Source organism: Lepisosteus oculatus, chromosome 4, assembly GCF_040954835.1.
Source record: "Lepisosteus oculatus isolate fLepOcu1 chromosome 4, fLepOcu1.hap2, whole genome shotgun sequence".
NCBI lineage: Eukaryota > Metazoa > Chordata > Actinopteri > Semionotiformes > Lepisosteidae > Lepisosteus > Lepisosteus oculatus.
The window spans coordinates 43,860,321-43,874,476 of record NC_090699.1 but is presented as its reverse complement, the minus strand read 5'-3'; the positions used below and the strand labels follow the sequence as shown (position 1 = coordinate 43,874,476).

The following is a 14,156-nucleotide window of genomic DNA, read 5'->3' as shown; positions in this document are numbered from 1 at the left end:
TTGATTTTCCAATTGTTTCGAGCTGCATTGCAGCTTTAGTCATCTGTGACTTTATTACATCATGTATGTGATTATTATTAATACTTGTTTTGTCTGACACCAAAGCATCTTACATTTTTACTCTGCTGCACATGTGGGGATTTTCCTGAAGCCAATGAGCGAAGTTCCTTGTTCATGGCTACAGCAGCAGTGCCACACCCAGGATTTGAACCTGCAACCTTCCAGTTAGGAGTCTGGGTCCCTAATCTCAACTTAAATGTCATCATTCAAATGTCTCAACTCGTTATGGTTGTGGCAGAAAGCAGCAGTAATTCATCATTGAATTTTTTTTTGTTGCTTTTGCTCATTAAAACCTAAAACGTAATCATTTTTATTTTGTTTATAACGTAACCCTGCGTTTAAATCATATATTCAATTTTCCATATATGCACTGAATACGACCTAATAATAAAATGAACGTGCAAATCATAATGAAATTGGTAAATGGCGTTTGCACAATCCGAACCTGGATCCAAAATATGACAGTAAATGATATTTCTCTGTGCGCTAATGATTTTGTCTTAATCCAGAACTAAACCGTGAACTGATTCGAACGGTTTGCATCATAAACTCCTTTGAAAGCCTTGGACCTTGAGACACTGAAGGTGTGTCTTTACAAAACCAGCCTCTTGTGTGCTGTATCCATTCGGTTTATTTGGGTGAAGGAGTGTGGCCATTTGTGTGCATTCAAGTGCCAGTCGCAGAAAATCTGGTCGCTATCCAGCTGAATCAAAACGTTACCGTTAAAAATAAGAAGGCACCGCATTCCTTTAAGAAATATTTCAGAAATTGGCATATGCAAAGCAACTATTCGAGCAAAACAGGTTAGGACCTTTAATTCTAAGTAGCAATAGCCTAATAATCTTTAAAAAAAAACAGCTGATAAATGAAGGAGGAAAACGATGATCCCTACCATTATAATTAAACGAGTCATTAAAGCAGATTCCTGATCTAATATCGAAATGGATAGCACAGAAACTTGCAAACAACCCCCAGGTTAATTTCTAAGTGAAAACAAAATTAGGTTAAAATAGACACCAACCAAAATCAAATATTTTACAGACATACATATATAAACCATCACATACCTCGGCGCAACCCACCAGCCAGACGCAGCATGCAATTATTAGAGCAGATATTTCCTTCGCCTCTACATCCATCCTGCACGAAGTGTCCGGTCTTCCAGCAGCGGCGCAGGGAAGGGGGGTTCACCCATCGCACCTCATACTCCCTATGACAGCTGCCAGTGTGTGAAGGGTCTTCTGTACAGCATGGATCTACAGTCCGCGCACTACACTAGCACATTCTCGTCCCTTCAAGTTCAGCGCCGGTGTTGACAATGTCTATCAGCGCGGCTGCGCTGAGGTCTTCAGACGATACAACTCTTTGACGTTAAGCTCTCTCTCTTGCAGCCGCCGTGGATCTGTCCGTCCTTCGTGTGGCTTCCCGTGCAGAAGTGTCACTGACATAAGACACCGCTTGAAACAGCAGGCCGCCGCCGCTCCTGTCAATCTGGCTTGATGTAACGAGAATAAACACACGAACCCCAACACGGAACGTATTGTGCTGCCCTAGCCTATATAGGCGTTGCTGCGGCACTGGCGGCTCCGCGGAGTGGATCACATATCACCGACCCTCGCAGCTGCAGTAAGAAATGAAAACGTTGCTCGAAGACATTAAATTGAATCCCTCACTTCGCCTTTCAAGACTGGATTGGTCCGAACGGTTAGGATAGGCTGTGACAGAGAATGGGTGGATCTTTTTTTTCCCCGTTTCTCACTCTCACACCAGTGTCCGCTCCCTACGGGACGAAAGCATTGTTGTAACCTAGTTTCATTATAATGAAAATAAACCCGGCCCGCCCCGCTCCTTCTGTGTATAAAGTGTCAGACAGCGTGTCCCAGTGAGTGAATGGGGACTACCGACACGTTGAAACTGTGCGAGTATGGCCATTGATATTAAACCTTGCTGTGAAAGAGGGGGTAGCGTCCGTTGGGGTTTTTCTTTTACCGAGACAAACCGATGTAATGAGTCTTTTAGTGTACATACGAGTCAGGTTGTAGTTCACCTCAGACACGTGATTCTGCTATGTATAGCCGTTGCTCCTTTAAAAATATTTTACATTGAACCTCAGGGCTAAACGTTTTACGAGGGTATGTGTTACTGCTTGTGTGTTACACCATAAATCTGCAAACATGCGATTTCGCTTGCGTTACATCACGCCTCCGTCTGTGTGTGACTGAAGACAGACAGCCCAGGTGACTTGCAAGCTGCAGTCGTTGTTACCCAGAGGCGTGCGCCGTAGACGCAACACAGGAGGAAAAAATGCAACTGCAAGGTGTTAATGAACCTGCCCTTGCCCGGGGAATGTGCGTGAGTGCCTGCTGTTGATCTGCAGGCAGGAACCGGCAGAGAGGCCACGTGGACGTGTGCTGACAGCTCTCACAGGTATCGCTGTGCGCCATGGAAGCAGCTGTTTTCCAGCCAGCGCAGAGCAAACGCCGTAAACGCCGCCCCTGAGGCAACCATAACCGGTGCGTTGGGAACGAGTCGGGTACACACAGCTCACACAGCAATTCAGAAGCGGATAGCCAGGGTGGTGTCATGCTCTGGCTGCGCTGGTACCTAATCTTGCTGTTAAATGTTTATCTGGCCACCGTCGAGATTTCGAGCCTTGCGTTTGGGGAGTGGCTGCGTGGAAGAATCGCCTCATTACCTATTTCTCCGGAATAGGCAATTAACAACTAAGCACATTCCGAAGCCGGGGGCAACGATCGGAATGAAGAAAAAGCTTAACATTTCATGAGAGGGGGTATATAAGGCGTTCATCTACTAATGACGCTGAATCATCATTATGCCATCAGAGGGTACAAGTACCACAACGTAGTGCCAAAATGTAGTTTTCATTTAACAGCTCACTAGGCTTAATAGCAATAGTGGGTTATATTCAACAGGGGGCTTGCTTCGCTCATACGTATCGCATTTAAGAGTAATATTAATTGTAACCTGTCAAAACTCCGCGTTGCGACTCTAAATTGCTAGATCTTAAGTTAAGAGTCCAAGGTCATACAACTGTGACACAGCACCAGACTAGACTTTTAAACACTTCTCCCTAAAATAGCATTTTAGCTACTGTATATCCAGCAAACGTTCGGTACCCCGGCAGCGCTGGGACACAAGCAGATGAAGTTTATGTAAACCCTGTCAGGGTTCCAAGTTTTATGTTTTGGGAGTGTCGGAATGCCGTGGAGGAATTGCTTATCACCGTTACTGCGGAACAGACCAATTAGACTGGCGCATACTGTGAAGCAGAGAGAGAGGGAAGTAACCACATCCAAAACTGAACCTCCGAGGTCTGCATCGTCTGCATACACTGTAATGATACTGCAAAATACACAGAACGCAAAACCTACAATCATTCAGGATTACGGTCAGATAACTGAACTTTACATTTAAACCCTGCAAAAAGAAATAAAGTACTGATAAATCTCGATCAATTGTATTTTAAAACCGACATTCATATTATGTACTGTAGTCAACTTCATTATAAAATGGAAACACGCTTCGTCTTGATGTACCGCACCGAACATGTGCTGTGGTAGCCGTCTTTGACCGTAGACCTGGTAAATGCTTTTTAAAACCAAACTACTTCTGTTAGTAATGCAGGCTTTCTTTCAAATTAAGGGGGAAGGCAAAAGAAATCCTACCCTGTGAACAGTCGAAGATACTTTCGAGAAAAATATCACTGCAGGATCCAATAACACAATACTCGAAGTTCATCTGTGACAGTTGTTTACAGACACAGACTCGCATAGATATTCACAGCATGTACATGGGCTCTCAGACTGTATGTCACCACAGGCTCCAGTCAAATCACTAACTCGATATATGTTTTCCTGACTTCTGAAGAACAAATACAATGATAAAAATCAGCATTTATGAAAGGGCTTCAAATAATTCTCGACTTATTCCCTGTTGGATAACAGAGCTAATCGTACAAAATGTAACAGGGGTTGCAATTTTGTACAATTTCTAAATTATTTCTACATAAAGTCAACAACAAAACCATCAAAGCAAAGGTAGTAAAACAAAAGTGTTGCTTTCCATTTTCTTACCAGACCTTCAAAGACAAGCCTAGGTTATGTATCACATAGCCTATGCTCTTATCAGTAATCCCCAAGTTTTGTAATTTAAGTCTAACCTCAGCTGCACTTGTGTTCACTTTTTTTGGCTAGCAAATCTGAAGAGCAACACATTCCGATCGTCAAACAAGTCCAAAGGTGAAAGGTCGCGTTCACTCTCATTCTGGAGTATTGGAGGTGGAGACGGGACATTTGACACTGGCACTATGCTGAGGTTCTCTGCTGGGAGGGGGGACTGGCTGTTTCATGAAGAGTTTTTATATAAGCTTGTTAATGTTGATGAACTAATAGCCAATTCTTAAAACGAAATATTAAATAAGAGGACCATATTACCTAAGGGGTAACCTGCAGGCCATGATTGTCACTCAGTCATATGCTAGTTGTCACTCATATAGAATATCACAAATGATTGATTAGCCCTGAGCAGAGCTTGGTATTTATCATCTTTTGTCACTTATAAAAAAAAATATTTTATGCGTCAGTGGTAAAGCACGGTTTACACAGGTTTTAGTTTAATTCAATAACACTCAGGTTATTCAGTAATAAAGTACTAATGTATGGCTTACAAGTTACCCCCAAACAGTATTACCAGTATTACTACAGAAAGTCTTACATAAAAATGACAATGTTAGATTAAACATTAAAATTAGAAGGTTCAACAGGGACTAGAAGTAGCACTACTAGCATTCAGCAGACACATTGGAATTGTATCTGACAGCTTGTCCCTGTGCACAATAGTCTGATGTGCAACACAACACAGGAAGCTGATAACGTATACCACAAGTGCGGAAGTAACTTGTGTTCAAGAGTAGTTATCCGTTTCAGAGACGTACACCATTAAAAGAGTTCTGCCGAGTAGATTGCGACGGCCCACTGCTTCCTGTTTGATCTGGTCATTTTCAGCTACCATTAGTAATCCGAAAAGATAAATAAACAAAGGTAGGAGAGAGGCAGGCGATGAGGCTCTTCCTCAGTCAAGAACTCCTCTCTCAGCTCCCGGATTCCCCAACAGGAAACATCAGGCAGCAATCAAGGGCTTGCCATAAAACAGAAAAGGGCAGACATAACATGCACGCTCACAATCACAGCTGAAAGCCGTGTCATTTTTGTACTTGAGCAAGAAACCAGCCCTCTGACTCTCCTTTCATCAAGACCGGCATGCCATTTTGTAAAATACAGTTCTTCACCAGATATTGGCTGGACAAACTTATTAAGCTTCATCAACTGCTATAATCAAGCAGTATGACCAAATCAAGGGGATCCGAGTTTCCTTTATTCTATATATAACCTGTCTATTCTATATATAATCTAGTTCTTTACATTGTAAATACTAGAACCAAAGTTTTCCAAAATGTTTAGAAAGTATCCAAGCAGATGTATGCCTTCACCAACGCATCCAAAGAGTATGATTGCTGTAGTACATTTTAATACCCCTCAGAACAAGCACAGCATTATTAGCAAAGAGCACATACTGTATGTGAACAGCAGCAGCCTTATGAGTCTATCAGTGCACACTCCCTTGTTGCATCCTAACTACACAGTTTAGCTAAGGAGTATTGATTAATTTCCCCCCATGGGAAATCTACCTAATTAAAACAAAAGGCAAGAACTGTGGCGATCATCCATGCACCAGAAGGCATTCCGATCAAGAGATAAAGCTTTAAAAAGCAATATTGAATATTAAGGATGAATATTATGGAAAGTTTGTATAATGCTACCTCATGATATCAAACTATGTATTACGCAGTCACTGTAATCTACAAGAGAGGTCTTAATAACCAATGTTTTCCAGGCAATTAATCCAGTAAAGCACTTTGACAGTTAAGTAAAGAAGAACAAAGCTACTTTCAGGATGGATCATCTTTCATTTTAGAAGTAGCCTTTTATAATGAAATTTTCACAGAGTGCCCAGTGCTTAACCAGAGAAGGCTTGTAAGGATGGGTGCAAAGTGCAGACAATTTAATCTCAGACCGGCTGACAGATGGAGGCGTAGCACAGCGATGCAGAGGTTATGCCAAACAAATGAACAGTCCATTTTCACCTGTAAAACAGGGTTGCGGGGTGTTTCAACATACCCCTTCTAATGTAAGGAGGCAATTCAGCTGAGGAATTATCCATCTGTATAAACAGACCTAAGAAAATCATCAAGACTTTCATATTATTCCTTTATCTTCATCACAGTAATAAAAGTCTCACAGGACCACAGAAATGTCTGACTCTTCACAACTGGTGAGATGCCTGTTGATCTTCATTACTGAACACTGAATTTTTCTTTGTGCAGTGACATCACTAAATTCATATAAAACAAAAGCGTTCCTGTTAGCCGTGAAAACTTCTTAGTAAAACTATCTTATCAGCAGGCCTGTAGGAAAAAATTATCTCTCTTCATATGTATTAATACTATACAGTTATGTCATTGCTTGTAGCCCTAATTATGCAAACTGCAGTTACTGCACTCATATGGTGATTTAAGTTTTATCCCTGTTGTAGGGTTCAGTCGCCTAGAACTATCAGAATTGTGATTTCAGTTAGGAAAGCACTGTAATCCCCTTTTCACAAAAAGACAACTGATTACAGTTTACATAAGGTTGAAAGTGCCCCAGTAGATATTCGCTTAATTTGTGCTGAACTATGTATATGATAAAGACCAACTAGATCACAGTTAAGGTAACTTGACAAAATGTAGGTAAAGACTTATGGAAAACTTTCTAAATTAAAAACAAAATTAACTATCCTTTGACATTTATATTTAAAATAGTTCAGCTTTTAATAAGAAAAGCCAAGCAAACCTTGGCAAGCCCACATCACTGAGCCTTAATTCCACATTATTATTACATTCTATCCGGGAACAGCAGTGCTGCGTCTTGAAAACCATTCACAAATAGCTGTGCTGTAATGTGATGACCTAGTCCCTGCTGTAACAGAACACTCAATTAGAGAAACCATCATCAATCATCTGTGGCTCTGTAAATCCATCTCATTTACTCCGCAGCAACAATGAAATATTTGGCAGTGTTAATGTTGTTCTGATTAACTCTCTGCATGGTTGAAATTCGTTCCTTACCCATACACTTAACAATTTTGTGTACACAGCCAACTGAATCTTATTTTTAATACAAGTGATCAGAAGAACCCAGAGGAAGTTTACCCCCAACTCGGTCTGTGGGCCTAATGAAGTCATTCTTGCAATCCAGTCAACTTATTTGTATAGATATTTCAAAACAGGCCAAATTGTAAAATGTTAAGTAACTACATGAAAACTGTTCAGGAAATGAGACTTGCTAATTTGGCTTGGTTGTCAGTGTTAATGTTGAAGTACCCTAATCAGTATGTTTATTTCAAGATATACAGAAATACAACAACAATATATTCTTTGTTGAGTGCTTGATAATCAGTAAATTAAATGTTACATTAAAAAGCCTGTCAGAGACCAATTAGTCAATGCAATGAAGTAGTCTTCAACATTTCCTAGACTGTTCTCAATGAATAATTATGTTTTTCTGAAGCAAAGATTGACTTTCAAGACTGTAAATTATAATGGAAGGTCTAAAAAGCATCCATTCAGAGATATATGAAACAATTAATGACATATCAACATATCATTCAAGGTTGTTGCAATTTGTAATTGACACGCTTGATACACAATACCAAACAAGGAGTGCACAGCATAATTCAAAACATGGCAAAAGCAATGCAGACTTTGTTTGTGTTACCAGTTCACTTTGAACTGTTGCTCAAAAAGACAAAAAAAAGAGATGGTTTAAGTTCAAAATTGGAATCAACATATTCCACCGGGATTGAAAATCCATGCAGATTCAGAACTTCTGCCCTGTTTCTTTGTGCAGTTGGATGAAGCCCTCCACAATGCAGTTCAGATGTGTGGTATCATCCCCTGGGTGACAGAAATGTTAGGGGTCTTGTAGAGTCTAGGACAGAGGTTTGGTGTGAGTGGCTGGCCCCTCTGGCATCTCTTCACCTGCTGGACAAGCACCTGCTTGTGAGCCCATACCCTGTGGTTCAATATGTCTTCAGAGGCACTACCTGCCACTGGTCCCTGAACTCTAGATCTCGATGTGAAGATTGGGGTATCGTTTCAGGAGAGTGTTGGCCAGTTTGGGGGGAAGCCGCCCTCCTTGGCCCATACTGTGTTGTCCTTGTGCGGCTTTCCTCTCAGCCTTCAAGGAGAATTACAGAGAGAAAAAACAGGTGACTGCAGGAAAGCAACTGTTGCTACTGACGGAAAGCATGTTTCATAGGATGACTAATCTTCGCCACACCTACAAGACTCATAAAAGGATTATGTTAATGCCTTTTAAACAAACAATTCCACAAGAAACAAGAATGAAGCTTTTTTCTTTATACTTTTCCAATTTTACCTAAGTGATTTAAAGAAAAGCCAATTTAGCTAAGTTATTAACTATTGCATACTGTAACCTGAACATTCATACAGAATGCAAACCTTCACTTGTAGGCTTGCACTGCTGTGGAACTGAAGAGGAAATAAAGAGAAATTAAAATCAGAACTAAGGAAACATGAAAAAGTAACACTGAAAAACTATGAGGAAGCATGGCAGTGTACGTGAATCTTTCCCACATAGACTATTATTGGTGATGTTTCCATTTTCAGGAAGCTTTTAGAAATAGGGCTGTGCAGTAAATCTCCATGTTTTTGCTAAATGTGTCAAATGTCAACTGTTCTTTACAGTTCGGCAAAATGTTTTCTGTTTTGTCTCAAGAACTTAATATTAAATTATATAATTAAATTATATAAAAGCTTCCTACAAAATTATATTATTGATTAGCACTATAGTCTTTTTTGTTTGTCTTTCAAGGGCGAAAGATGGGGGGGGTGGGTATGGTTGGCTTTGTTTTTTTTTATATTTTGTTTTGGTTAGACTGATGAAAAAGTAATAAAATATATTGAAAAGAAAAAAAAACACTCTGGTCTCACACAATCTGGCATCTCTAAAGTACAATTCAAACGGTGCAGCAATTTCTCACTTCATCTTCCCCATGGCTGTGTCTGCAGTAGAGTTGGGTTGCTGGTGTGTAATGAAAGCCACATAGACTGCACTAGGTGCTGCACTACAATCCCAATCTATATGTAAAGCCATGTAAATGCAAGGACTTATTACCTGCGCTTGCGCTGTGCACTGGTAGAAGGTCTGCACTTCTTTGGAACAGGCAGCATCACTGAAGTTGCTTTCCTTCCAGCAAGCCATCAGCAGTGACATCTCAGTGATACAGGAAGCCTCTGCAACACAATCCCATTGTCACAGTGAGGTCCTATCCACCCTGGATTTACACAGGCCCAGTGTAGTAAAGTTCATCCCCTGCATTGTGGAACTGTCTTAACGTTCCAACAGTACTTCCAGATCTGGGATACAGGTATCAGCATTTTGAACCTCTATGGGACAAAAAGAGTGGAATATTTACTTCATTCTGTGTTTACCGTCTCGAGACAGGTATATTATTTCAATGTCAAGGCTCTGCTGAAATTCTGTTAATTTTCAGATAAAAGGGTGCATGTGACTTCTGTTCAGTTTAAATATTTTACTGCAGGCCCACTTTAGACATTAATATTTACAGTTATATAGCAGTTCTCCTACACATGAAATTGCTGTCATAATGTGGAATAAAACTGCCAAAATTCATTTTTGTATTACCAGTATAATTTATTAAGAGTACCAATTCGAATCAGTTTTAGAAGTACTAAGACGACGCCCTTATTACTATGGCTAATTTAGAGCCTATTTTTAAGCAGTACAATATAATACCTTTTTGTTTAACAAGAATTCTGGTTAAAACATTCCACCCCCTCCCAGCAGAAAATAAAACGCAGTATGAATTTAAACGAATTCCACAGTAACTGCCTGCTCAATTCACCAGCGCTAAGAAAACCAGTACTATGGATTTCAGTCTCACCTCCCAGTCTCATCTTCTTGTTGGCCACTTCGTTTCTCAAGGCTAAGGGCTTGTTCGGCTTTAACACAGGCTTCCCCATCTCTTTACTCAAGAGACGGCGGACTTTGACCTGCAGTCCGGTCCCTTTGGCTGCCATAACGGTCACAGACTAATACAAATTTTAATTCAATGTACAAAAACCACGGAACACGTTTAAAATCAATGTCGGATGCGACCTCTAGTTTCACTACTTTCCTAACACACGGTTAGCGCCATTTTGGGCCGTATAGCAGGGTGGTACCAGGGAGGTTTCCATGGTGAGAAGTTTTTACAGCAATGTCGTAAAACCGAAAAAAGAAACCAGTTTTTTTTCGATAGGTTTTATTGAACAACAGTTAATACAAATAGAGGAAAAACAGTATCCAAAACAGAAAATAGAACAAGCAAGGCTCGTAACAATACGTTGCCAGAGATGTACAAATCTAAAGACATCAACATAATAGTTTTACATATACCAATTGTGCTTTATGCCTTGATTTTTTTCATGCTTTTTTATGGAGTTAAGTAGTATTGTATTTCTATTTTATAATTACTACAAAGGAGAGCAACAATGGGTCTTGTTTAGTGAATGTGGTGTATATGTATCTGTTATTAGTCACAGATCAATTATAAATATATGTTCTTGCTCCATATTACAAAACATTACATCAAACTCTAAAATTAATATTCACATTCAGATTCTTAAAGTTTACAAATCTACCCAGAACAGTTTTGTATATACAGTATACATGTAACTCAATGTACATGCAGAGCTGTTCATAATACTCTCCTTCGGGAGGGAACAGTTCAGTCCTGGAATACAAAGAGATTTAATCCCTCATAAATGCCACCCAGATGACACAGTGGAGCGGTGTTTTGCATTGCTGTCTTGCAGCATTGGGGGCCTGGGGTTCAATTGTGCACCCAGCTGTCTGCATGGAGATTGTATGTTGTCCCTGTGTTTGCTTGGGTTTCCTTGCCCATCCAAAAACATACTGGTACATTAATTAGCTTCTGGGAAAATCGGCCCTGGTGTGAGTGTGTTTGTATCTGTGCGTCTGACCTGTGATGGACCGATGTCCAGGGTGTAATCTGCTTGTTGGGGTAGGCTCCGGCTCCCCCGCGACCCTGTATTGGATGAAACAGGAAACATGAAATGGAAGAATGGATAAATGTCACCTACAGTATGTGTAGATTACATATAAACCTATAGATGACCAATGTTTCTATAAAGATTTGGGATATTTCTATAAAGATGAAAAGGGTATTTTAGGAAGGGTGACTCTGGGGATTACAATGGAGAAGAATCACATAGGCTATTTCTCTGTTCTTAGTACATTGTGTAGCTACAACTTTGAAGAGTAATATATGTACTGAACCCCAAAGCTTAGCTACATCAGCACCCACACATCTTAAAGTGACTGAGAATATCAGGGGATAATTAAACATTTCTTTATGAGTTAAAAGGACTTTGTAACATTCAAATGCCCTTTCAGGTATTTTGACAGTCAGAGATGTAACCTTCGCCGAATGTGAACTCTCTACACGGTGTGTCTATCTGCCTGCATTGCTACGTCTGAGACCCAGCGCTATAATCAGCCTCAGGCACCACCTGTACTCAGGGGAGAATCACAGATCTTTCTGCAGATGAACTGACCCCTGTGATGCCTGTTGTGACAGGGTAGCACGATCATCAGCCAGGATTAATGAAGTGTGAAAACAGGCTTTCATGGTCATAGCTAGAGCCGTATACAAAGCCAAGCCCCATTAAATTGAGCAGCCTTGACATAGAGAATACAAATGCAGTGCAACAACAAGGAGAAGATGGAGACAACACAACTGAATCCAAACCTAGGATTTCGACTGTGTCTCATGCAGGACTGAGTGTGCAAGATCATACAGAAGGCTAAACCATGAGCATGGGAGTACTGATATCCATGAAATTTAGAAAATACCAGTTGTCTGGGGTTCGGGTTTTAATTTGACAGGATTTTGGAAAAAAAATATCCCTAATGTATACAACATTGGAATTGTGAATTTAGAACTACATTTCCTGTAATAAAGGACAAAAAAATCTAGTTACCTAGGGATACTGTCTCTTTGACTTTCATTTCTTTTTCTTCCTGTCTCCACCCCTATTTCCTTCTCTGTGCCTTTCAAGTATGTATATGTAATGTAACAGGTGTCAGGGCATATACAGTAACAAGACAGTTACTTCCCTCCCCAGGACTCTTGAGAGCAGTTAGACTCCCCATGTACCATTGTTTTAAGTGCAGTGGCTTTAGGGTTTGGGTCAGGTACTCAGAGATGTATCTGAGGCAGTGGTCCAAATCCAAGATCCATACAGTATATGCTACATACTGTATACTGTACCTAGAGTGCATGTATTTATAGATACAGTGTATATGCATTGACTTTTTACAAAAGATTGTAATTTTTAAAATGTTACACAATGTGAGATGTTGTGGAAATTATCGTTAAACAGAAAAGCTTATTTTTAACTTGTTCAGTTATACCTCTTCTATAGTTAATTGCAGTCGGCATGCATGTGGGTGTAGCGCCACGTGGGGCGCTTTAGCCATGCGCACGCAAGGCGGGCTGAGAACAGCGCCTGGGGGCAGGACTACGGGACTGTATGAAGTGAGGCGGAGGCTGGGAGACGCCCCTTCCCTTCGTGTATGTGTGTTAGTGTGGGTGCAGCGCCGTAACCCCTGTCCCTGTGTGTGTACCTTTCCCCAGTTCGAGTTAATAAATGTGATGTTCAACCCCATTCCCTGAGTCCCATGCCTGCTCCATTCCGTACCGAAGCCCGCCGTCATTACATGGATGAATTCTACTCTCTGAAAGATGAAGCTGGCCGGTGGTCGCCCAGGCTAATGATGACATGGACGTCCGCCTGGACTGGGAGGCTGAAGCCCAAACATTCCTTCGGATAAAAAACTCATGGATTCAGATCTGGAGACATAGTTGGCCAGCCTGCCTGAAAGGACTTCAAATGTGTGTGAGAGGAGTCAAAACATCACAAAATAGAACCTGTGAAAGATATGTTGCACAGCTTCAGGTGATAAATTTGATCGAAAAACTTGCTTATGCTCATTCTATAATGCAAATGTTATAATCAACAGCTGAATAATTACTCATACTGTATGCATATACATCACATCATCATCACACATCTTTCAATAACTACTTATCTCACTTGGGTGGCCCACAGTCTATACGAGGAATTGTATTGGGTGCAAGGTGGGGTACACCCTGGCCAGGAGGCAAGTCCATCACAAGGCACAAACAGACACACTCACAATCAGGACCAATTTTACAGAAGACAATTAACCTACCACTATGTCTTTGGATTGGGGGAGGAAACCAGAGCACCCAGAGGAAACCCACACAAACTTCAAGAGAAAATGCAAACTCCACTCAGATAGAACCCCAGGAATTGAACCCAGGGTTCTAGCACTGCAAAGCAGTAATGTAAACCACTGTACCACCGTTACAGTGTATGTGCATACTGTACATATAAGGTGCATATTTCTAGATTCCATATATCCTATTATTACTTCTTTGCTGAGATCGTCACCATTTTTAAAAGGTGCTACTTAATAATAATTAATAATTGCTTACACTTATATAGCGCTTTTTTGGACACTCCACTCAAAATACAGGTAATGGGGACTCCCCTCCACCACCACCAATGTGTAGCACCCACCTGGATGGTTTATTGTTTTAAGACAATAATGAGATGGTCCACTCAAAGCGCTTTACAGGTAATGGGGACTCCACCTCCACCACCACCAATGTGCAGCATCCACCTGGATGATGCGACGGCAGCCATAGTGCGCCAGAACGCTCACCACACATCAGCTATCAGTGGGGAGGAGAGCAGAGTAATGAAGCCAATTCATAGAGGGGGATTGTTAGGAGGCAGATGGGAAATTCGGCCAGGACGCCGGGGTACACCCCTACTCTTTTCAAGAAATGCCCTGGGATTTTTTATGACCACAGAGAGTCAGGACCTCAGTTTTACGTCT

At 41.0% G+C, this 14,156-nt stretch overlaps 2 protein-coding genes and 1 long non-coding RNA gene across 3 annotated transcripts in view; 1 reads left to right on the top strand and 2 right to left on the bottom strand.

Annotated features, from left to right (window-relative positions):
• The window catches only part of LOC102687755 (neurotrypsin), a 30,240-nt gene extending 28,190 nt beyond the window's left edge, over nucleotides 1–2,050 (bottom strand). The window contains exon 1 of the mRNA XM_015347872.2: nucleotides 1,128–2,050. Within this exon, the coding sequence (XP_015203358.1) occupies nucleotides 1,128–1,199 (72 nt within the window). The 5' untranslated portion in view covers nucleotides 1,200–2,050. The remainder of the gene's footprint in view (nucleotides 1–1,127) is intronic.
• Nucleotides 2,051–2,297: 247 nt separating this feature from the next.
• LOC107077406 (uncharacterized) lies at nucleotides 2,298–13,170 on the top strand. The gene is made up of 2 exons (XR_001478441.2): nucleotides 2,298–2,487; nucleotides 12,865–13,170. It is a non-coding gene; the product is annotated as an uncharacterized lncRNA (long non-coding RNA).
• chchd1 (coiled-coil-helix-coiled-coil-helix domain containing 1) lies at nucleotides 7,785–10,378 on the bottom strand. Its single transcript, XM_006630884.3, has 3 exons — nucleotides 10,108–10,378; nucleotides 9,318–9,436; nucleotides 7,785–8,357 (listed from the first exon to the last, which is right to left on the bottom strand). Exons 1-3 carry the CDS (start codon nucleotides 10,241–10,243, stop codon nucleotides 8,244–8,246), a joined length of 369 nt encoding a protein of 122 aa, XP_006630947.1. The 5' UTR covers nucleotides 10,244–10,378; the 3' UTR covers nucleotides 7,785–8,243.
• Nucleotides 13,171–14,156: the final 986 nt, after the last annotated feature.